This window comes from Alnus glutinosa, chromosome 8 (assembly GCF_958979055.1).
Source record: "Alnus glutinosa chromosome 8, dhAlnGlut1.1, whole genome shotgun sequence".
In the NCBI taxonomy this organism is placed as follows: Eukaryota; Viridiplantae; Streptophyta; class Magnoliopsida; order Fagales; family Betulaceae; genus Alnus; species Alnus glutinosa.
This window is the reverse complement of record NC_084893.1, coordinates 25,318,522-25,343,205: the sequence shown is the minus strand read 5'-3', so window position 1 is coordinate 25,343,205 and position 24,684 is coordinate 25,318,522. Positions and strand designations below refer to the sequence as shown.

At 37.8% G+C, this 24,684-nt stretch overlaps 3 protein-coding genes and 1 pseudogene across 4 annotated transcripts in view; all 4 read right to left on the bottom strand.

Moving 5' to 3' along the window:
• Positions 1-7,884, bottom strand: part of LOC133875894 (G-type lectin S-receptor-like serine/threonine-protein kinase At4g27290) — a 50,379-nt gene extending 42,495 nt beyond the window's left edge. The window contains exons 1-2 of one of the 2 annotated variants that reach the window (XM_062314161.1): positions 6,563-7,884; positions 6,296-6,412 (exon numbers count right to left, since the gene is read on the bottom strand). In XM_062314161.1, coding sequence (XP_062170145.1) covers positions 6,296-6,412; positions 6,563-7,850 — 1,405 coding nt within the window. In that variant the 5' untranslated portion in view covers positions 7,851-7,884. The remainder of the gene's footprint in view (positions 1-6,295; positions 6,413-6,562) is intronic. The other variant, XM_062314160.1, reaches the window with a different exon arrangement.
• On the bottom strand, positions 1,375-2,927 carry LOC133875903 (G-type lectin S-receptor-like serine/threonine-protein kinase SD1-1). Its single transcript, XM_062314175.1, has 5 exons — positions 2,747-2,927; positions 2,421-2,631; positions 2,041-2,278; positions 1,806-1,956; positions 1,375-1,715 (listed from the first exon to the last, which is right to left on the bottom strand). Exons 1-5 carry the CDS (start codon positions 2,897-2,899, stop codon positions 1,401-1,403), a joined length of 1,068 nt encoding a protein of 355 aa, XP_062170159.1. The 5' UTR covers positions 2,900-2,927; the 3' UTR covers positions 1,375-1,400.
• Positions 7,885-9,422: 1,538 nt separating the features above from the next.
• LOC133875898 (G-type lectin S-receptor-like serine/threonine-protein kinase At4g27290) lies at positions 9,423-15,419 on the bottom strand (annotated as a pseudogene).
• A 1,676-nt stretch (positions 15,420-17,095) lies between these two features.
• LOC133875897 (G-type lectin S-receptor-like serine/threonine-protein kinase At4g27290) lies at positions 17,096-22,794 on the bottom strand. Its single transcript, XM_062314169.1, has 7 exons — positions 21,425-22,794; positions 21,181-21,297; positions 20,101-20,258; positions 19,791-20,001; positions 19,446-19,683; positions 19,202-19,358; positions 17,096-17,726 (listed from the first exon to the last, which is right to left on the bottom strand). The coding sequence occupies exons 1-7, from the start codon at positions 22,704-22,706 to the stop codon at positions 17,418-17,420; spliced, it is 2,472 nt and encodes an 823-aa protein (XP_062170153.1). The 5' UTR covers positions 22,707-22,794; the 3' UTR covers positions 17,096-17,417.
• Between the last annotated feature and the right edge of the window lie 1,890 nt (positions 22,795-24,684).

Sequence of the window (24,684 nt, the reverse complement as noted above, 5' to 3'; positions counted from 1 at the left end):
ATGCTGGTCGTTCTGTTGGTCCTAGAGTATCTTCTATTATTCGTGATGGAACTTGGTACTGGTCTAGTGCCATATCTGATAATTTGGTGCAAATACAGAGTAGGTTATCGGAAGTTGGAATTGGGAGAGAGGATATTCCTATTTGGAAGTCTTCTACTGGGATTTATTCTTGTTCTCAAACATGGGAGCAGATTAAACCCAGATTTGCAGAGGTGGAATGGCATAATGTTGTTTTGTATGCACTGGCTATCCCTAAACATGCTTTCATCTTGTGGTTGGTGTTTAGGGATGCCCTTATTACCAAGGAGAAAATATGCACTTGGGGGTTCACGGGTTCCACGTTGTGCCTTTCTTGGTTTGCTTGTCAGGAGAGCTGGGATCACCTTTTCTTCAGTTGTAGCTTTAGCCGTCGAGTTTGGAGGAGTATTATGGCTGATTGCTTAGTGTATGATCCTCCTGTGGACTGGGACTCTGTTGGTAGTTGGTGTGCAACTCATTTGAAGGGTAAAAGCTTATATGCTACCATCTGTAGGCTCTGTTTTGGCGCCACCATCTATCACCTTTGGAGGCATCAGAATGACCTATTACATGGGAATTCCCCTCGTTCTGAGGAGGCACTGATTAAGCAAGTGAAATGGGAGGTTCGGTCGAGGTTGCTTGCTAGGTGCTCGGCCAAGAAGATTGTGAACAGCTTTCTTCTGGTTCAGAAATGGAGTTTGCAATCCTTGCTTCTTGTTTAGTTGGTTCTGTTGGTTCAGGGGGTACATTTTGCAGGAGCTGATTTTGTTCTATGAAGCTTTAATTCTGTTTTTCTGATTCTGTTGCTTAGTGGGGAAACTAAGCTTGACCAGTTTGTTGCTGGGTTTTGCTGTTGTTTGTAGCTACTGTGCGTAGCTCTGTTTTTCGAGTGTGTTTTGTTGGGAAGTGTATCTTGTTTCTTTGTTTGGTCGTTATAAGAGATTTGATTCATCAAATTTTTATTTTTATTTTTTTTTTTTTAAAAAAAAAGGCAATAAATACAAGAATCCAAGATTGATTTCCCAAGTTTTGGAGGGATTTTTGTGTGGTGACAGATTGTAATCTCGTAAATTACACTTTCTTTCTTTTTTGCTGAAGATCGTATATGTAACTTCAAGGAATCTCATGCAACCTCGTTCGAAGGTGATTTGCGGATGAGTGAATCTACTTTCAAAATTATCTAAATTATAGCCATCTAATTTCAAACTTATGATGTTATATCCATTTCCTTTTATCCTTTTAGATTTTCATTCATTGTTGGGATAACAAATTGGCACGCAGTAGGGACATACTTGGTTTGTGTAGAAACAGAAATGATAGTTAATGTTGGACAATCCCAGGATATGTCGAAGTATAAATAATGCATATAATAAAATGATCCTTCATCGAGCCTCTAACAGCGAAATAGATATCTCGTTTGTTGAAGATGATTGCTGCTTGCTGGATGAAGAATATTCCACAGGAAGTGATTTATTTCCAACATGGAAACCAGGCTCTTTAGGTTCAGGTAATGTACTCTCACTGCTTAGCATCGTAACCACAGAAGACATGCTGGGCCTATCCTCAGGATGCTGTTGCACGCATAAGAGACTGATATGGACACAGCGTATAATCTGTGGGAGCTGAGGGCATGAGTCGTCTCCTAGGCACGTATCGATCAGCTCTAAAGGCCTGCCTTCTCTCCATAGTTTCCATGCCTAAAACATATTGGAAAATGTACTGTCATTCGTCTTTCATGACTTCACTGAATGTTAAATGGAAAGATAACTACTCTTTTGAACACTCACGTGTCCGATAAGATTCAGACTTTGGCTTGAATCGAAGAATCCTCGACTCTTCTTTCCACTTAATATCTCTAGCAACAATATTCCAAAACTAAAGACATCGGATTTTATTGAGAATAACCCATGAATGGCATATTCGGGTGCCATATATCCACTGCAGAACATCATGAAGATTGACACTTCTTGATTAGAAAAAGAAACGTTAATTACAAAGCATGTTAATGACGTTTATACTTACTAAGTTCCAACCACTCTGTTTGTGTTTCCTTCTGTCTGATCTTCTCCACATATTCTAGCCATGCCGAAGTCTGAAATTTTTGGATTCATATTACTATCAAGTAAGACATTACTTGCTTTGAGATCTCTGTGTATAATCCTTAGTCTGGAATCTTCATGGAGATAAAGAAGCCCCCGAGCGATTCCACAGATAATGTGGAAGCGCATAGACCAGCCTAAAACTTTAGCTCTCTTTTGATCTAGCAAGTTTCTCATTTATGTTAATTCTCTATCTCGCATAAAGAGTAAAACTGGAAATTGAAAAAATTCTTTAAAACTACCATAAAAAACATAGCATGAGGTCTACTTAAATTAAATTGTAAGGTATTGAGGAGTTCCAACCAAAAATGAAGAAGTCCATGCTTCCATTGGGCATGTATTCATAGATTAGCATTTTCTCCTCTCCTTGAATGCAGCATCCCAAAAGCCTAACAAGATTTCGATGTTGCAATTTGGCAATCAATATAACTTCATTTTTAAACTCATTCAATCCTTGTCTAGAGTTACGTGCAAGCCTTTTTATAGCAATTTCTCGCCCATCTTTCAGTGTACCCTGAAAATTTACATTTGTAGAGAGAGATTATCTATATGAATGCTGAATATGAATAGAGCTATTTTTTTTCTTCTTCTCTTTTAGTGATCATTATACTAGGATGATGCAGAGTTACCCGGAATACGGGTCCAAAACCACCTTCACCAAGTTTGTTGTGGCCTGAAAAGTTGTTGGTGGCATCGGTTACTGTAGATAGGTCATACAAGGGGAGTTCCAGGTCTTCTGTTTGGCCTTCAGTGTTCTGATCTAGGATTACGTCGTTCTCCATTTTCTTTGATATAACAAAATGGGCTTCACATTTCACATAAGAAATAAGAAAAAGGACAACATTAACTGATAACTTTGGATTAAATACAAATTAGGATCCGCAACCACAACCTAATCATCAGCCACTACTTAACCATGCGTGGCTGATGACACGGAGCTGAGGTTAATAAGGGTTATTTTGAGAGTTATTATAATTATGATTTGTGATGTACGTTGTTTGTAATTTTGGGGATTATCTTAAACTAGTTGGAAGAGAGGCTTTATTATTATTATTCTCAAAGTTTGGATAATTTGTACTATCCTTTTAGTTTTGCTTTTCTCTATATTTTTCGATATCAGAGCTTTGGTTGTAATAACCAATCGAGGTTGTGGTCAATGTGGGCTAGAAGTTGAAAGGCCAAATTGTGAGTGTGATCTTTGTAACTTAACATTGAGAATGAAGAATTGCGAAGACAAGTGCAGCAACTTTTAAAACAGTTGGCTTGCTTCAACCTTTGAGACATGATGCATTAAATCATGGATCAAAGGAGGAAGGTTCAAATTATGAGGAAGAAGATATCAATCATTTTCATCGTGATCATAACCCGACATCCAATCATTCTCAAAGAAACTATGAATTTCAATGGGAATTCAGCATGAAACTTGATATTTCAGAATTCAAAGGGTGAGCACATTCCGAAGATTTCATTGATTAGTTGCATGCATATCGTAGAGCGAAAGTTTGGAAATTGTGGCAAATCAAGTTGAAGAAATATGACTCAATTTAGTGCAAACATGAAGCAAAGAGCATGCAAAGGCGAGAATTGAATTCTGACATGGGATCGCGAAAGGTGCTCAAAAGGAAGTTTCATCCAGCTAATTACAGGCAACATCGTTTACTTAAGTTTCATTATTTTAAGTAAAAGGAATTATCTGTTGAGGATTACATTATTGAATTTGAGTATCTAATGTTGAGGTATGATGTTGCGGAGCCTGATGAGGAAACTATAGCCGTTATCTTGGCGGGATCGATGCCTGACAAAAATTGTGATGTGGTATAATTACAACATTTTTGGAATTTTAATGAAGTGTGTAGGTTTGCAGCTAAGTTTGAGAAGTAATTAAAGGAGTCCTATAAGAAAAGTTTTTGTTGCACAAGTTGTGATCGACACCCCTTTTAACCCAGGGAGTGCAGATTAATTCTTTCACATGTTGTGTAGCCCCTTTGAAGATTAATTCTTCCAAGACATCGTCATCCCAAGGTCACTTTTGAGAGAGACAAAACTTTAGCCTCAATCAGCAGACTATTGTTGGCTCAAACTAACTAGTGATGTCGCACATTTCGTGAAATGATGCTTTATTTGATAGAGGTCCAAGGGAGCCCTCACAACTCATCAGTGAATATAACAAGTTACGAGAGAGAAAGATTGGGCCTTGTGAGATTCTGAATAAGATAAATGATAATGCATACCATCTACATCTTCTAAGTCATTTAAAGACCTCTGATGTGTTCAACGCGAAGCACTTGACTCCATGTTTTGTTAATCCTGATAGAGACGACTTGACCTCGAGGGTGAGTTCTTTCCAACTTGGGGAGACTGATTGTGACATCCCACATCGCATGGGAATGGAGATGTGCTTATATGTATAAATGCATCATTTATGACACAACGTGTTTTAAAGCCATGATGGTCATGAACCTATCAGAACTCCGCAGTTAAGCGTGCTTCTGTGAGAGCAATCCCAGGATGGGTGACCTCCTGGAAAGTCTGATTTGGGGAGCTAAAAGCGAACAATATTGTGTCATTGGGGGTGGATCGTTACAAATGGTATCAGAGCCATTGCCCAGCCTGAGATGGTGGGAGCGTGCACAAGCCCATGAGGGTCGCCGGCGAGCACTCGCTGGGACGCCAAGAATGGAGCGATCCCATGAGGGTCGCCAGCGAGGACGCTGGGTCTTAAGAGAGGGTGATTGTGACGTCCCACATCGCCTGAGAATGGAGATGTGCTTATATGTATAAATGCAACATTTATGACACAACGCGTTTTAAAGCCGTAATGGTCATGAACCTATCAGAACTCCGCAGTTAAGCGTGCTTCTGCGAGAGCAATCCCATGATGGGTGACCTCCTGGAAAATCTGATTTGGGGAGCCAAAAGCGGACAATATTGTGTCATTGGGGGTGGGTCGTTACAAAATTGTGACGTCCCACATCGCCTGAGAATGAGGATGTGTTTATATGTATAAATACACCATTTATAACACAACGCGTTTTAAAGCCGTGATGGTCATGAACCTATCAAAACTCCGCAGTTAAGCGTGCTTCTGCGAGAGAAATCCCATGATGGGTAACCTCCTGGGAAGTCTGGTTTGGGGAGCCAAAAGCGGACAATATTGTGTCATTAGGGGTGGGTCGTTACAAATGGTATCAGAGCCATTGCCCAGTCTGAGATGGTGGGAGTGTGCACAAGCCCAATGAGGGACGCCAGCGGGGACACTAGGTCCAAAGAGGGGGTGATTGTGACGTTCTACATCGCCTGGGAATGAGGATGTGTTTATATGTATAAATGCACCCTTTATGACACAACGCGTTTTAAAGCCGTGATGGTCATGAACCTATCAGAACTCCGCAGTTAAGCGTGCTTCTGCGAGAGAAATTTCATGATGGGTGACCTCCTGGGAAGTCTGGTTTGGGGAGCCAAAAGCGGATAATATTGTGTCATTGGGGGTGCGTCGTTACACTGATGCAGGCAAAGACCGGCTTTATTGTGAATTTATTTTATTTATGCATATATGTTTTAGTTTTCCTTTTCAATAAGAATTGAGTTTTTCCTTTTTCATGGGGATTATGTTTTTTCTTTTCCTATTAGGAATTTATTTTTTTTCCTTGTTAAATTAGGAGCATATTTTAGCCTATAGAAGGGATACACACTAAATGGAACAATCAAGTTTTGAAGTTTAAATTAAATATCAGTCTTCTAAAGTTATTTCTTTGTTTGCTTATTTAGAGCAACTACGATCTTTCTCTTCCATATTTGTTATTTTCTCTCTTCTTGAATTTTTTTTTTTATTTTTTATATATTCAAATCTTAGTTTATGTTATTATCATATGCTGCTAAAACAATCTTGATTATGGCCGGGGTCTATCTTTGATTAGTGATATTATTCGTGATTGCCTACGTTTCGAGTCTAGATGTACCTCTTATAGAGGGAACCTCACAAATTCTTGTCTTATTGTGTATGTTGTTGTTTGCACAACATAAAGCATCCACAAAATTTCTACAAATTTTCATTAAAAGCTTAATTTCTTTGTTCATATTCTCATTAACTGCCGCTTGTACAGTATTTTTAAGAAGTTCAACTAAAAAATCTAGCAACATCTTTTGTGGAGGTGGTCGAAGGAAAGTGATATAATTACCTCTGAAGTTTGTCCTGCTTTTGCGTATGCAATAGGCAACTAAGAGCACCCCAATGACAACGGCAATGGCAGCCACAGCTATAACTATCACCTTCGTCTTTTGGTGGTTTATCACCTCTTCAACGGTTGATTTGACAATCACAAAGCAAAAAAAAAAAAAAAAAGAGAGAGAGATTGAAAAGCTATATGGCTAAGAAATTAAATGAACTTAATGCAATAAAAGGGAGGAAATAAGGAGTAAAGATCATCATATATATTGGCTCATACCTAACTCTGAAGCAGGCATTCGAATATACAGATCCTGCTCATTATATGTAAGCTTTCGAATATCAAGTAAATCACCAAACCAGATGGCGCAGCCGCTACCTCTTCCTCTGATGTCTGAGTTTGTATAGGCCGTACAGGCACAGTTGCTCAAGCATGCGGCTCTACATTGCTCGAGATTTAGACTTGCATTCAACCAAGAATGCATGGTATCTGGCAATTTGAGCCCACCAACTTTTAGGAACCCATCTCTATGTTTATCCTGGCAGCTCAATTTCGTACTGCGTAGACATCCTTGAGACCAGCTCTCTGGGTTCGAGCTGTCATTAGACTTGGGCTTGAATCCTTGTAAACATTGACAGACAGGAAATTTACCCCTGACACAATTTCCATAAGCGCCACAATAGTTATACATGTCACAGTCGTTGTCTCTTGGCATAGGTGAAAACCCCTCCCAAGTTTGATCCTTTTCGATCCATAAGTAGGGCTGATACAAGTTGACAGTTTGGTTCAAAACTCCTCTTGAGATCAGAGACTTATTTATTGGGTGGTACATGAAGTACACCTCGTCCTTATTGGAGACAAAACTGAAGTTGAAAATCTGCGTGCCCTCTAACTCCGCTGAACCACTCCAATGAAGGCCATTCCATGGGCCGTTCCGGACGTAGTTCTTAGAGCCTTTCTTGATGACAGACTCAGGGTAATTATAAGGTTCAATACCAAAAGAAAGGTCTCCAGGAGATGGATCGTCTGAACTCTTCCATGCGGACAGGCGCCGTTTCAGACCAGTCCCAAAGTCCCATCCGAGCTTCATCCCCGGTAAAATTGTATCAGAAGGATAGTCAAAGCTCTGCCACAGACAGTTTTCTGGATTTTCTTCTTTCTCATCTCTCAGTACTAGATTTCCCGAGTCTAATAGCTGTACTATTGGATTCCGGGCCTCTTTCGTTGAATTCGCCCACCACACAACACTCCCGTTCAGGTAGAGAAGCACAAGATTACCTGAGCCGTTTACCATCAACACGCCGGACAAGTCCTTGATTGGGTTTCGCCGATTTGCTACCCAAACAACCGTTTTAACGGGGATATTCTTGTACCAAATCCCCAAATAACGGTTGGTGGAACTACCTGGACTGAAGAACCCCAGTTCAAAGCTTTTTCCATCCCTGGAAACCAAGGTCGTGCCATCGCTGATGTTCTGGGATCGAGTAATGGTGTCAACAAAATTGGAGGATCCAGAGCAGAAAAAAAGAAAGTTGGTAATCACAATCACAAGAGAAAAAATCTGCATGGCTTTGCGTTCACAGAGCTTAATTTACAGTTGAGGCTCATTCAAAGGATCAATTAGAAAGTAAACACGCATTCTTAGACTGAAGCAGACTGTCGCATTCGTGAACCTTAATTTAATTAGTGAAGAAAAGACAACCAAATACAAAAATAAAATAAAAGAGAGTCTGACGATTTTATGTGGTTCAGTCGTCGGTGACTTAAGTCATAAAGCTTTAGCAAGGGAAGGGAAAAAATTTGTCCGGAGAGTTGAAAGTGATAGATATGATATAAAATAAAAAAATTTGTATAAAAAATTAAAAAAATTTGTATTATAGTAAATTTTTTATATTTAAATAATAATAAAAAATTATTAATATGATATAAAGTTAGAATGTTTTGAAGTTGATTGTTTTTGGGATAAGTGAAAAGGGAAAGGGAAAAAAAAAATTTCTCTTGCCAAACAAAGCCTTTATTAATTGATGATGTTACAATACAAGAGATTTTTATTGGTAAAAAAATTTGTATAAATAAGCATGGTAATGAAATCATGAAACCTGATTTAAACAACAATTAAATTTGATGACGTGGAAAATGTCACTTGGACCAACAAGCCAATGCGTAAAGAATTTGTAATAAAATTTTAATTTACTAGTATCTTTGAGTGTTGCTAAAGATACTATATATTTTATTACAAATCTCTTAAAAACTGACTTGGTAATACATGCGACTATATGGCCTCTTTGTTAGCTAAAGTTAGGAAAAAAAAAAAAATACACTTTTTGACCTACTAAATTACGACCAGTACTTCTCATTTATGCCATCAAACTATCGTCACTTTTTCATTTAGACCCCCAAACTATCCAAAGTGACATTTAGACAAGTCAAAAACTATAATCACCGGTCAAAAACCCACTATTTACGTCAAACATGCATTTAAATGCACACGGCCACTTTTCTATTTTTCTTCCCATGATACACCTATTTTTACTTTGAAATTTCATACTTTCCCCAAAATATAATTATTAAAAAAAAATAATGGTTAATTATCGTTTCTCCCAATTATGAACTACCACTCAGTCACTCACTTATAAGTTGCCCTATCAACTGAATACCCAGCCGCATTAAAGTGCCATTTCTTTTACAAATAACCATCTTTATTAGTCAAAATCGTTAATATATATATATATATATAATAAAATGATGAAAATACTATAATTTTAAAACTAAATTTACATAAATACTTTACAATTTTATTTTTAAAAAAACCCCAAACGCTTTTAATTTTTGAGTGGCCCTTGAGTTTTAGGAGTAGCTTATCGATACCTAAAAAACGTTTGGGGATGGATGACTTTTGTAGGTCTCTGAGCCACCCCCAAACAGATGGGAGTGGTTCGACCACTATCCTTTCTTTTCTTTTTCTTTTTATTAAGTTTAATTTTTAAAAATAAAAAATCATTCTTGATTCTTAATTTTCTTTTATTTAGTTTTTAAATTTTTGTAATTTTTAAGTTCTGAATTTTTAATTCCTCTAACTTTTTAGTTTTAAATTTTTTGAATTTTTTTATCAAGGATAACTTTTGTTATGTTTTGGATACTTTCCTAGTTAATTCTGGATATGTTTTATAATACATGCAATAAATGATCCTAGCCTCTATCGAGCATCTAACTGTGTTACAGATATATAATTGGTTGAAGATGATTGCTGGTTGGCCGATGAAGAATATGCCCAAGGCGAACTTTTTCCTGCGTAGAAACCAGGCTCTTTGGGTTCAGGTAATGAGTTGTTACTGCTCAACATCGTAACCACAGACAACATGCTAGGCCTCTCCTCAGGATGTTGTTGCACGCATAAGAGACTGATATGGAGACAACGTAAACTCTCGGAAAAAGTGCACGAGTCCCCCAAGCACGCATCAATCAGTTCGGAATGCCTGCCTTCTCTCCACAACTCCCATGCCTAAAACATTTTGAAAACCATTCATAAGTAGTACTTCATTATACGTAAAATCAATTGTTTACTGTTTTGAACACTCACACGTCCAATAAGGTTTAGACTCTGGTCTGAATGGAAAACCCCTCTATTCCTTTTTCCACTCAATATCTCGAGCAACAATATCCCGAAGCTAAAAACATCAGATTTTACCGAGAATAGACCATCAATGGCATATTCAGGTGCCATATAACCACTGCAGATCAAAAACCATCAAGAATGAGACTAAATGATTAGAAAAAATAAAGAAATAAAAAAAAGTCATTTATATAGCATGTTTAGAATATTTACTAAGTTCCAATCACTCTATTTGTGCTTCCTTCAGTTTGATCTCCTCCACAAATTCTAGCCAAGCCGAAATCAGAAATTTTTGGATTCATCTTACTATCAAGTAAAATGTTACTTGCTTTAAGATCTCTATGTATTATCCGAAGTCTAGAATCTTCGTGAAGATAAAGAAGTCCCCGAGCAATTCCACAAATAATATGGAAGCGTATAGACCAGCCTAAAACTTTAGCTCTTGCTTGATCTGGCGAGTATGTCATTTATGTTAATCACATGTTTAACAGGAAAAAGTGAGAGAAAGAAATCGAAAATTTCTTTGATTAACCATGAAATCATAACATGAAGCCTGGTTAAAATTAGGTAATGAAGATTGAAGGGGTACAAACCAAAAATGAAGCAGTCCAAGCTTATGTTGGGCATGTATTCATATACTAGCATTTTCTCCTCTCCTTGAATGCAACATACCAAAAGCTTAACAAGATTTCGGTGTTGCAGTTTAGCGAACAATATAACTTCATTTTTGAACTCATTTAGTCCTTGTTTAGAACCCCGTGAAAGCCTCTTCACAGCAATTTCTTGTCCATCTACTAGTGTGCCCTAGAAACTCACATTTGTAGATAGATTATACTAAGAGTGAATATGATAAGAGCTGCTTTTTCTTAAGGACTTTATACAACTTGTTGCAAAGTACTTACCTTGTATACGGGTCCAAAACCACCTTCACCAAGCTAGCTTGTTGTTGCTTGAAAAGTTGTTAGTGGCATTAGTTATAGTAGATAGGTCGAACAAGGGGAGTTCCAGGTCTTCTTTTTGGCCTTCAATGTTCTGGCCTATGATCACATCATTCTTCGCTTTCTCTGATACAACCAAAATGTGCTTCACGTTTCACATAAGAAATCAGAATAGGGCAACTATAACAAATATGTTCAAACTATGTTATGGTTAATGCATTGTCACAACACTGTTTTTCATATGATCTCAACTCTAGTCAGATTGAGCTAGGTTTGGTTAACTTGAGTTAACATTAGGTGAGTGATTTAGCACAACCCTAGGGCAAAACTGGAGGACAATACGACTCGACCACAACACCGTCTGGACACCGGTTGTAGCCTAACGCTATTAATGGTTGAGCCACCGAGACCCTCAGTCGCATTCCTGTCCGGACAGGGTTACTGCCAAGATTCATTAAGGGATCTCACAAGAAGCTTGGTTACAACCCTCTCCGGCCGGGAATGCGGCTGAGTCACATTGGGAGACCTCTAGAGAGACTCAGTTGTAGACCCATCCAAACGGGGCTTTGCAATTGAGTTCCTCTGGATGTTCATAAGTGCAATTATCACCGAAAGGGAAGGAACAATCTTATTTGAATCAAGCTGTTAACACCAAATCCTCTTTTCTTCCAAAATTGTGTGTCTTCAAAAGTGTTTCTAATGCGTCAACAAATTTGTGTGTTGATCAATTTATGTTATGTTTATTTTAATTGTGGTGACAATATCTCTGGTGATTAATTTGATAACAATTTGTTTGGTGAATTGAACTATTTTAAACTTGTGGTCTGAATCCAGATATTTCACTATGACATAAAATCAAATGCTTAAGGCTCTTCATGAAGGTGTAATGTTTGTAAAAAGATCGATTCCATTGAGAATGATTATTGGTTTAAGGAAAAGCCTAGCCTCCATGTTACTATTTAAAAGAATTTTGGTTATTTGCAAAAAGATTGTAAATTGAAAAATAATTGGTAAACAAACTTCAGTGAGGAGAAAGAAGTTGATCGAAGGGATCAAAAGCGAACGAAACTTATCTTATAAATGCATGCCAAAATGTTTTCAAAAAGAAGAATGGTGTATGGATTTTGGATAGCAACTAATGTAGCATATATCCATATGACACTGAAGAAAGAAATTTTTCTTGACATGTATACTTCCTTCAATTCCAAAGTAAATATGAGAAATGATGAAGTGGTAGAAGTGAAAGGGAAAGATAGCATTGGAATTGAAACAAAGAAAAGAAGAAAGTGAATTCATGATATATATATATATATATATATATGCTATTTGTTTTGGAACTAGATTAAAACATGCTTAGTATTGGACATCTCTTAAAGCATGGTTATTATGATTGTACAATTTATGACCAAGGAAAACAAAGAATGGTTGTGGTTGAAGTTACAATTTATACAAGCTTTGCTCTCATTTTTAAGAATGAAAAAGATTTTGCTTTAAAAGCTAGTTTGCTCTATAAATCATGGTTGTGGTGTTAAAGCATATCACGTGTTATCCAAATCAACACATATCCAAACCAATTCTAAACCTATACGAGAGTCAAATGGTAAGAGATTAGAAAAACAAGTGATCAGTTTGAATTATATCACAGTTACGAGTCTTTTGATGTATAGCTTTCTTGAGTTCTATTGTAGTTAAACTACACTTGTAAAACCTTATAAATATCAGTACATGCAAACTCAATAGATGAGTACGGTGCAAAGTGAATACAAGTATATTGGTGTGATTTTATATGTGGCATAGAAGATTTTACATTTGTTCCTGCTATTGAAGAAAAAAGTGAGGTTTGTGAAACTTGTGCTGTTGGAAAGCATTATTGACAACCTTTTTTCTAGAGTAGCACGGTGAGCTAAGGAAGTGTGAGGTCTTATGCAAACTCCTTACTCTCAAACAAAACAAAATATATACCATTTTGAAACCAAAGGAAACTATGGAGTCGAAAACAAAGGGATATGTACGTTTCTTGTAGGGGTATACATGCAGTTGCGGATGCAGTTATTTACAACATCCGCAACCGCATAATGCGGATATATATCACTTTTAGATATCGCATTTGTATCATGTTTTTATTGACTACATATGTACAATTATTGCGGTTATTAAATGTAGTTATTATCCGCTATCCACATATTAGGTAATAGGCAAAAAAAAAAAAAAAAAAAAAGCCTAATCTTTTGAAAAAATATAGATTTCAAATTTCTATTTTCTTTTTGCCCAAATATATAATGTAATATATAAAATACATATATTATATATAAAGGGTATGCGGATATGATTATTAACCGCATCCACATACCCTAAAACCGCTATCCGAATCTACAAACGCGTATAATAGTTTTGCAAACTTTATCCGCATGTATATATATACCGAATACCCGCCGACATATACACCCCAAATTTCTTGTATCAATATTTTGACAAAATTTATGCTTAAATATGGACACGACTAGAAAACAGCTCTAAAAACGTTTTTTTATGTTTATGTAACCTCAAAATACTTCTTTTTAAGTTTAAAAAAAAAAACACCAGATTCTCCTAAGAAACAGAACCATTGTATGAGTTTGATGAAATGACGTACAATCACATGCCAGACTGTTTAATTGAGCTTCTAGTGACGCTGTTTGATTTGCATTACTCTTTCCAAAAGCTTCCGAGATTTTTCCACCTCACAATGAATTTTGATTCAGATCGAATGGCTGGACATCACAGATTTCCATGTTATTGAAGATAAGATAGAAGACCACCAGTTCTCTATCGACCACCAGTCTTCTATCAATAAGAAGTCTATATATAGAGAGGACTAGTGGCCTTCCATCTTAACTTCAATACATGTTCATAATCTTACTAGCGGCTCTGTCCATTTATAAGAAGCTCAATTAAACAGTCTGACATCATTTTTTCTGAAGCTGGTCAGCAAAAATATTTACTATTACCTCTGAAGTACTTTGTCCTGATTTTGCGAATGCAATAGGCGATTAAGAGCACCCCAAAGACTACGCCAATGGCAGCTGCAATTATCACTATCACCTTCATCTTTTGCTTCTCCTTCAACTCTTCATGATTGATTGTTCAAATAGCAAGAAAAACATTAGATTACAATCTTAATTGCAATAAATCGACTTAATCAAGCAAGAGATGGTGGAAATAATGGTTTACCCGACTCTGAAGCAGGCATTCTAATGTACAAATCCTGCCCATTAGCCGGAAACTGTCTAATATCAACAAGATCACCATACCAGATGGCGCAACCACTACCTCGTCCTCTGATGTCTAAGACTGTGTAGGCCATACAGGAACAATTCCTCAAGCACTTCTGTCTGCATTCCTTGAGATCCAGACTTCCATTCACCCAAGAATTTGTGGTATCTGGCAACTTGAGCCCAACATGTTTTACGAACCCGTCTTTATGTTTACCCTGGCAGCTCAATTGGGTACTGCGTTGACATCCTTGAGACCAGTCCTCTGGATTCCATGTATCTGGTGACTTGGGCTTGAATCCGTCTAAACATTGACATATTGGCGACTCACTAATGATACAATTTCCGTAAGCACCACAAAGGTTGTAGCTGTCGCAGCTGTCTTTCGGCACAGATAAATACTGGCTCCAAGTTTTATTTGCTTCGATCCATATGTAGCGCTGATACAAAGAAAGGGTCTGGTTCAAAACTAGTCTTGAGATTACCGACTTATTGATCATGTGGTATATGTAGTACACCTCGTCTTTGTTGGAGACAAAATTGAAGTCGAAAACCGGGTTGACCTTCAACTCCGGCGCACCACTGTAACGAACGCCGTTCCACGGGCCGGTTCGGAAGAACTTCTGAGAGCCTTTCTTCATGAATGTCTCAGGGTAGTTATGAAGTTCGATACCCCAGGTAAGTTCTCCAGGAGATGGATCGTCCCATCTTCCATGCAGATAGGCGCCTTTCCAGACCAGTCCTTAAGTCCCATCCGAGCTTCATCCCCTGTAACAATGTATCAGACGGATAGTCAAAGCTTTGCCACAGAGAGTTTTCTGGATTCTCTTCTTCCTCATCTCTTAGAACTAGATTTCCTGAGTCTAAAAGCTGTGCTATTGGATTCCGGGCCACTTTCGTTGAATTCGCCGACCAAACAACAGTCCTATTCTGGTAGAGAAGTACGAGGTTACCTGAGCCGTTTACCATCAACACGCCGGACAAGTCCTTGATTGGGTGGCGCCGGTTTGTACCCAAACAACAGTTTTAACTGGGATATTTTTGTACCAAATTCCCAAATAACGGTTTGTGGAACTACCTGGACGGAAGAACCCCAGTTCGAAGCTTCCGTCCTTGGAAACCAAGGTCCTGCCGTCGCTGATGGATTGGGATTGAGAAATGGTGTCAACGGCATGGGAGAATCCATTGAAGAAAAAAAGTAAGTTGGTAATCGGAATCAATAAAGAAAAAATGTTCATTGCTTTCTTTTGTCAGCGTGCTCTGTGGTTACACGACAGACAGTTGAGAGTCATGGTAAGGAGTAATTAGATTGTACAAATGCACTGAACAAGCAATCTACCATTGACGAGTGAGTAATTAGCATTGACTTCCTGAACTTTGCTGAAATTTCAACATTGCCAGCCAGGTAGTGGTTTTTTTTTTTTTCCTGCAACCGTACGGCCTGGCCCAAAAGTCACATAATGGTGAAATTTATTTATTTATTTTTTTTTTTTTTTTTGTCTCAATGATTTATTGTCCGAGTTCTTTCTTACAAACGTGACCCTACTATTTATACATGATTGAACTAAAAAGAAAAGGAAATTAATGTCTACACTCTACAGGAGGAAAAGTATAAAATAGAAGATAATAGGTAAGCAAACTTGGAAAGGAAATAAATTTTAAAAAAAAAAAAAAAAAAAAAAAATTTAAAAAAAAAGGGGCACTAAATACAAGAATCCAAGATTGATTTTCCAAGTTTTGGAGGGATTTTTGTGTGGTGATCACGGATTGTAATCTCATAAATTACACATTCTTTTTTTCTGAAGATTGTATATATATATATATGCATGTAACTTAAAGGAATCTCATACAAGTATACAACCTCGGAATCCGCTTTCAAAATTAGCCCAAGCAGAATTGCTTATCTGTAACCTCATTAATTTGAAAGGAGTTTGCGGAAGAGTGGTTATGCTTCCAAAATAGCCCAATAGAATGGGTCATTTGCAATCTCATTTGAACGGGATTTGCAGGCGAGTGTTTCTTTTTGCTCGTTTGTAACCTTGTTCTAATTAGCTTTGCAGACGAGTGCATTCCTGAAATAAAATGGAAAAATCTTTCCTCCTATACGAACCCCAAAATTGGGGATTGCCATCTTACTTTCATTGTTTTTTGTTTTTGCAAAGAGTTATCGAACAAACTATTAAGCCAATTCGTTCGAATATAAACTACGGACGAGTTATTCTATTCAGCTTTTCAGTGTACTGTTTATAGCTCGTTTTAACCCAGTAAATATTAAACTTAGCAAAAATTCATGAAACATGACCTCGTAACCCTTCAAATGAGCTTTTCAACATCACCAAGTATGCCACAATCCATTGTTGAAATTACGAGATATGACTTTTTTATTAAAGTAGGTCTGATTGAAAACCATCCTTACATCAATCTTGTTGTGTTGTTAAGTGTTCAATCACTGTTAATGGTATCAGCGTTCACTGATGGGAAAGTCCATGTGCAATCATCTAAGTTGACGAAGACTAAGGATATATTACAGTGTTAATATTTGGAATTGTATTTTTGGACCTTTCCTTTGTTGCTTAATGGCTTTATGGCCCTTTTTATAATTTTATGGTAAAGTGCCGGTAAATATTAAAAGCTGTATATCAAACGTTGTCTCTTTACCGTTGCGATTGCGAGGGTCTATTGAAGGACATCTCAGCAACCTTGAAGATCGAGAAGCCTCCACGAGGATTGCAGACAGCATCCAAGAGGAAGCTAGTCTTCAACTGATCCGATAATGTTCAGCAAATCAAGTGTTGTAGTTGTAAATGATATAGTTATCTTGTAAACATCTATATATGAATGCTAAGGAAGCAACCACATTTCAGCGGGGTTATTCAAACATAAAACATTATTCTACATTTGATCGTTTACCATCTAGACAGAAAACATGTTCGATCTCTCACTTTTTCGATGAATGCTATCAACTTCAAATGAGATTTTGGACAAGTAAAAATGTAAATAAGTAAGGATAAATGTTAAAAGCCACAGCCCCATCACATTAGTAAAACATAAACATAAAAGAAATGATGCCTATTGACTTCTATTTTCAGTCCTCCTTGCTCAGCACTCACAAGTTCCCAGTATGGAGCATTAATTAGAAGGGCATATGATATGAACACTATGGCGTTTGCCGGTTGACTTGAATATATAATATTTGTATTCCACAAGAAGAAGGGCAACTGCAACTGTGTCAACACATTGATGGAACATTATCAATGACATTTCCACATTTCAACCAAGAACAAGCATTTTTCCTGCATCAATATCTATAACCTTATCCACATAAATAATCTTCATCGAGCCTCCAGTAGTGTAATGCTTATTTCATTGGTTGTAGATGATTCTTGCTTACTTGAACAAGAATGTGGTTCATATGAATCATTCTCGATGAAAAAACCAGGTTCTTTGGGTTGAGGCAATGAACTCTCACTACCCAACATCAGAACTACGGAAGACATGCTTGGCCTATCTTCAGGACGTTGCTGCACACATAAGAGACTAATATGGATGGAACGCAAAACTTCTGACAGCTGAGAGTCCGAGTCCCCTAAGCATGCATCCATCACTTCCAAAGGTCTTCCTTCTTTCCACAGTCTCCAGGCCTAAAAGTAGTCAAACCTATTTGTCATCGGCCGGTATATAATTGGTCTAACTGTCAGAATTTAGGATGGCCATATTCGGTTTGATATTTTCATTATGAATGTATTTTCCATAATTGGTTGATTGTAATCAACTTTCTAGGATTGGATTAAATTGTTTGTATTCACTTAATCTAGCTAGCTACCACATTTTTCATATGAAAATGGATCATTTGTATTGTAAAGACATCCAAGGTAATAAAAGCAAAATGTAATCCTTAGGACAATTTCCCAGTGGTGTGCGTAGGCCTCTAACGACGAACCGCTCCAAATATACTTATGTTCTTCTTTTTGCCTTTTGCTTCCACCATTTTGTTCGACATACATCATATTACAATTTTCTACTTGGTCAACTATCCGCCGTAATTGAGCTAACTATGGCCGAATTGGGCCAATTGTGGTCATAATTGAGCCAACTATGAAAAACAAATTATGCTAGCTATGGGTCGAACCAGGCCAACTGTGAGCTAAAATTGGGTTACATGTAGGCCAAAACTCAGCCAATTATAGGCCGAACTAGGCCAATTATGGGCCGAAAGACAGTTATTGGGGTCGTATCCGGTCAGCAAACCCATGAAACAATAGACCACCTTTTTTCTCTTTCTTTTTTCTTTTTTTTTTCACCGGCTGTTGTGGTTGAATGGTGCTACTACGATTTGTGAGGTGATTATGGGGTAGTATGATTGTGACAGAAACAAATGGATGGATGGTGGTGGTTGAGCGTTTGCTATTGTTTTGTTGGGACATGGCTGATTTTGCTGGTTTGTGACAGACGTACCGGTGTGAAGAAGGGAGGCTGAGGTTTATGTGTTCGCCAAAATGTCAAAGAGAGATGGCAAACAAAGGAAGGAGCAACATTGGTCGTTTTAGGCTCCAATACCATATAGGAAATTATAAGAAGATGTAAATGGAAGAGAGTACTATAGCGCAAGAAGAGGAAGAAAAGACTGATTTTTAATTTGGGTGGTTCAGCCTTAAAGACTAACATCCACCACAAGAGAATTGTCCTTGGGGCTACATTTTGCTCTTGTTAACCTGGATATTTGTACAAGACAAATGACTCTTTTCTATAGGGAAATGTAGTAGAAATTTGTAAGATGTAAATGGAACAGAGTATAGCTGAAGAAGAGGAAGAAAAAACACAACGATTTTCAGATGGTTCGGCCTTAGAGCCCTACGCTCACCACTCGAAATTTTTTCTTAAGGCTACATTTTGCTTTTATTGTCTGTGATGTCTTTACAATACAAATGACCAATTTTTATTTATAAGGAAAATGTGATTGGTGAAGTGAATACAAACAAATTAATCAAATCCTAAAAATTTGATTACAATCAACCAATTATGATAATAACATTGATAATATATATCAAACCAAATATGGTAATCTTAGATCCTAAAACTAACATCCAAAAGAGAAATCTAAAAGTCGAACACTTACATATGCGACGAGGTTTAGTTTGTGTTTGTGATCTTGATTAGAGAGCCCTCTATTTTTCTTTCCGCTCACAATCTCCAGCAATAAGATACCAAAGCTAAATACGTCAGATTTTGTTGAAAATTGCCCATCAAAAGCATATTCTGGTGCCATATAACCACTGCATAATATCACTAATTTTTAAGAAAATGAGACAAATGAATTAAGAATAGTAGGTCCATATAGATAACTTGTCAGTTATACTCACTAAGTTCCAACCACTTTATTTGTGTTTCCTTCGGTCTGATCTCCTCCAAAAGTTCTAGCCATGCCAAAGTCTGAAATTTTGGGATTCATATCACTATCAAGTAAAACATTACTTGCCTTCAAATCTCTATGTATGATCCTCAATCTGGAATCTTGGTGAAGATAGAGAAGGCCCCTTGCAATCCCGCCAATAATTTGGAAGCGCCGAGGCCAATCTAGTAGTCGACTTCTTGTTTGATCTGGCAAGTTTCCAATTCAAGTTAATTAAACTTTGTCGAAGTCCTCAACCAACAAGCAGAAAAGTATATGAGCTGATTACATATATGTTAAATGTGTTAAATTCTACCAAAAATGAAAAAGTCCAAGCTCTTGTTCGGCATGTATTCATAGACCAACATTTTCTCTACTCCCTGAATGCAACAACCAAGAAGCTTTACTAGATTTCGGTGCTGAAGTTTGGCGATCAGTAATACTTCATTTTTGAACTCGTTCACTCCTTGTCCAGAACACATAGAAAGCCTCTTTACAGCAATTTGTTGTCCATCTGCTAGTAAACCCTGAAAATTCCCATTTGCAAAAAAGACTTAAAAAATATAAATAGAAGTGCTTCCTTGGTACTTATTGTTCGTATCCCAGTTTTATTATTGCATATTTACCTTATATACTGGTCCAAACCCACCTTCTCCAAGCTTGTTGTCGATTGAAAAGTCATCAGTGGCTCTAGTAATTGTGGAAAGGTCAAAAAATGGGAGCTCCATGTCTTCATCTCGGCCTTCATCATTCTGACCAATTATTCCACTTCTCTCCATTTCCTCTAATATAGGCCAAAAAAAGTAAAATTCACTAAAGAATAAGAAATGAGAAGGGAAACAAAGCTCATACACCTGGACTTGATCCATATTAGTTGAATCGCAGTTACAAGCAACCTATCAGACTCCCATTTTGCAATCAGAAGGCCCTAATTTTTAACTCCCATGTCATATAAAAAAAATGCATATTCTTTTCCCAAAAAAATACTTTCCTACTTGGCAGCTGCATAACGTACAGCAGAAAACAAACAAAAACACTCTGAAATCCAAATAACGAACAAAACTGAACAACTATTATCTACAAACAAGTGTCACAAAGTACCATTGCTTATGCATGTATTCACGTGTACAAACCCAAAAGAAATGCTACCCTGGCCTTCAAAAAATCTTTCTTTCTTTCTTTGTTTTTTTCGATGAATAACCCTCCAAACATTCCATCCGACAGACCCCAATTACAACATTACTCTTCGTTTTCTCTGCTTCTAAAAAATCTGCCATTAGACTGTACGTTTAGACATGATCCGCATTCTAACTTCCCAACTAACTTTCTGAATAAGCTTCTCCTCAGTTTGTATATGATTCCCAGGCCTCACAAGTAACATTCTGAGTTATTTTTTCAATACAACCATAATAAAAAATATTATAACACTATTCAAAGTTTAAGATAGTAGATTTCTGCCCAAATCCCCGAAATTATTTTACATTTAGCACACATTCTTCTGATATGTACGTTTTCAATGTGGCTTAATTTTTTTTGGCTCTCACACCTGGAATAACACCCATTGCATTACAAGGAGATTAAAGTCAGAGAACAAATTAAGATCATTCTAAGTACTAAAAGACTTACATATCAACATGCATGTTCTAGAAAGGTGGTTAATTTTTTTTTTTTTTTTTTTTTTGTGGTTAATTAGTAAGTAATTTTACCTTTTAACTTTGTCCTGCTTCTGAGAATGTAATTGCCAACGAAGATCATGGCAGAAACTACTAGAACGGAGGCTAAAATTATCACTGCTATCTTGACCTTAGGATCCTCTTTCCTCTCTTCGTGGTAGGTATTGAAACATCAAATAAGAAACAGTTCAGTCACAGCTATTAAAATACTTGATCAATTAAAATAATAATCTGACTTAAATGCCATCAAAATACATGAAATTGATATTATACGTACCTATCTCTGAAGCGGGCATTCGAATGTATAGAACCTGCCCAGCCACTGGAAATTCTCTAATATCAATTAGATCACCAAACCACATGGCGCAGCCACTGCCTCCTCCTCTTATATCTGAGTTTGTATAAGCCATACATGAACAGTTGTTCAAGCATTTTGCTCTGCATTCCTTGAGATTCATACTTTCGTTCAGCCATGAATGGGTCGTATCTGGGACTTTCAAGCCAACAAATTTGACAAACCCATGTTTATGTTTATCTTGGCAGCTCAACGGTTCACTGTGAACACATCCTTGAGACCAGTCCATTAATTCCCATTTTTCTTGTGACTTGGGCTTGAATCCTTTCAAACATTGGCAGACCGGAGATTCATTAATGATACAATTTCCGTAGGCACCACAAAGGCCATAGACGTCACAGTAGTCTTTGGGCGATGTCGCGTAGGTTTTCCACATCTTCTCTGCTTCTATCCATGTCTCGCGTCGAAGGACATCGTGGCTTTCGTTGAGAGTTAGTCTTGAGATAACAGTCTTATTTTTGAGAGTGTATACGAAGTAGCTCTCGTCAGCATTGTTGACAATCTTGAAATCAAAAACGGGATTTGTCTTCAAATCTGGTGAACCACTAACTCCGATGCCGTTCGACGGGCCGGCGCGATATAGTATTGCTGAGCCTCGCCACAAAGCTGCCTCAGGGTAGTTATGCAGTTCAAGCCCCCAAACTAAGCTTCCCGGAGATGGATCGTCTGAGTTCTTCCACGACGATAGACGCCTGTTGAGACCGCTCTTTGAGTCCCATCCTACCTTCATATCTGGTAGCAATGTATCCGATGGATAATCAAAGCTTTGCCACAAATAGTTTTCTGAATTTCCATCTTTCTCATCTCGTAAGACAAGATTTCCTGAATCTAAGAGTTGCAACACTGGATTCTGAGCTTGTTTCGAAGAGTTTGTACTCCAAACAACCGTCTTACTGCGATTGACGAGGAGAATATTGCCTCTGCCGTTTATTATCAAAATCCCAGATGAGTCATTGATTGGGTTACGCCGGTTTGCAACCCAAACAACAGCTCTGACAGGGATGTTCTTGTACCAAATTCCCAAGTAACGATTCGTGGAACTCCCAGGGCTAAAGAATCCAAGTTCAAAGCTTCCTTCTTTGGAAACTAAGGTCCTGCCATCAGTCATAGTTTCTGATCGAGTAATGCTGTCTACTGCTAAGGAGATTTGGAAGAAGAAAAAGACTAAGTTAAGAACAATAAACGTAAAGGGAAGAGTGTTCATTGATTTCCAGTTCTAGATCTCTCTGCTTCCAAGTTACATGTTCAACATAGACCAAGTAGTAGTTGGGGATTTAGAAGGTAAAGGACAAAACCTGAACGACGCGGTGTTGTCTTTTAATGTATGTATTTCATATGAAAAGGGTATAACTTTAGAGTTGTGATATTTATATACACATATCTTGTACGCACATTACACACACGTTCATAATAAGTGTGAGACCTATCTATATGGTCTCGCACCTATTGTGAGTGTGTACAATATATGTATAAAGTATGTGTCCAAATATCATTTTCTATAACTTTATGACGTAAGACAGCTACCCCCTTTCTCGGTGCAAACACAAGGCACCGCTCAAGCACCGCTTTACGGGTGCTCTAGCGGTCATGTTGAGTGGAGCCCGAAGAGCTCTGCCTAAGCAACCGTTCAAGTGGATGCTCGAGCAGAGTGAAGCAGTGTGCTCCACCCAAGTGCCACTTCAAGGAGCAGAGCAAAACCATGCTCCGCTAGCTCGAGTGGCGCGAGAGCGGACCCATTAGCTGTAGACCGATTTTGACAATTAATTTTCAATTTAGGCAACAAATTAATTCAATTGATTGGGGTAAATATACAAAAAGCATAACTCTCTTTCTAGAGAGAGAAGCTCCTCGTTTCCTCTAGTAGAGAAAACTTCCACCTCCATCGTGAGGCTTTCCACCGCTTCTTGCTGGTTTTTCGGATGAAGGCAGGGGCGGAACTACTCTTTGGCTTGGGGGGGCCTGGGCCCCCCCAAGCCAAAGAATTTCCCCCCAAAAAAAAAAAATCTGAAAAAAAAAAAAAAAAAAAAAAAAATTAAATTTTACCCCTTATTTTTTTTATTTTCTTAGTTTTGGCCCCCCCAAAATTTTTTTTCTCAATTTGGCCCCCCCAATGTTTGAAACCTGGCTCCGCCCCTGGAGGAAGGGATGGAGTTTTCTTCCTCCCACCTCCCTTCCCTCTATTTTTTTTTCTTCATTTGTTCTCCTTTTTCATCTACTGTTTTTGTGTTTATCCTCCCTCTCCAGCAGTGCCGCCCATCTAGCCTTGCTCCTCCGCACCTCCACCACAAACGATCTATGCCATCATCCCAGTCCTCCATTCGTCGTCGTCTCTTCCATGACATAGCCCAGCTCAGCATCACCTCCTTCTTCCAAACCAAATCTACTCGGTTTCGCCGCTCCCGTCCTCACACGCTCCACTCTGCATCCTTCCCCAACCTCTTCACTTCCTATAGCCAATCGTTGTGCCGCTGCCTAATGTCGATGCGCCACCCACGTGCCGGCAATTGTATCTCACTCGCCAACGCGTGTTTCCCATATCAAATATGGAAGAAGAACAGAGAAAACAAAGAAGAAAAACATAGGAGAAAGCGTTTCTCTTGTATTGAATGAATAATAATCTGTACAGGACTCTATCTTTATACAGAAATAATGAACTACTCGAGTACAATCTGTTTACATTATCAACTAACAACTAACCAACTAGCTTAACTATCTTAACTAACTTGCCAGCTGGTATTTAACTAACATACCAGTCTTGAGTAACACTAAAACTCCCCCTCAAGATGAAACATCATTAAAAATGTTAATAATGTTCATCTTGGACAACAAATGATGAAAGAAATGAGAACCGAGAGCTTTAGTAAATATATCAGCTAGTTGATGTACAGATTTCACATGAAGTGTCCGAATGATATTTTCTTGAATCTTATCTCAGACCAAGTGGCAATCCAGTTCGATATGCTTGGTTCTTTCATGGAAAACTGGATTAGCAGCAATGTGGAGTGCTGCTTGGCTATCACAAAACAATAAAGCTAATTATGAATGAGTAATCTGGAAATCATGAAGCAAGTGTAACAACCAAGTAATCTCACAAGTTGTGGCAGCCATAGAATGGTACTCGCTGCAGAAGAATGGGAGACTGTATGCTGTTTCTTTGACTTCCATGAAATCAAAGAATCTCC

Bases quoted from the DNA above. Each gene is read 5' to 3' on its own strand.
- LOC133875903 (XM_062314175.1), bottom strand. From the start codon at position 2,899: ATGGAGAACGACGTAATCCTAGATCAGAACACTGAAGGCCAAACAGAA. The intron at 2,279-2,420 runs GTTGGAACTCCT...GAAACTTGCTAG, and splicing joins CATGGACTTCTTCATTTTTG to ATCAAAAGAGAGCTAAAGTT. The intron at 1,957-2,040 runs GTAAGTATAAAC...GATGTTCTGCAG, and splicing joins AACAGAGTGGTTGGAACTTA to TGGATATATGGCACCCGAAT.
- LOC133875897 (XM_062314169.1), bottom strand. From the start codon at position 22,706: ATGAACACTCTTCCCTTTACGTTTATTGTTCTTAACTTAGTCTTTTTC. The intron at 21,298-21,424 runs GTACGTATAATA...CCTACCACGAAG, and splicing joins AATGCCCGCTTCAGAGATAG to AGAGGAAAGAGGATCCTAAG. The intron at 20,002-20,100 runs GTAAATATGCAA...GGGAATTTTCAG, and splicing joins GGTTTGGACCAGTATATAAG to GGTTTACTAGCAGATGGACA.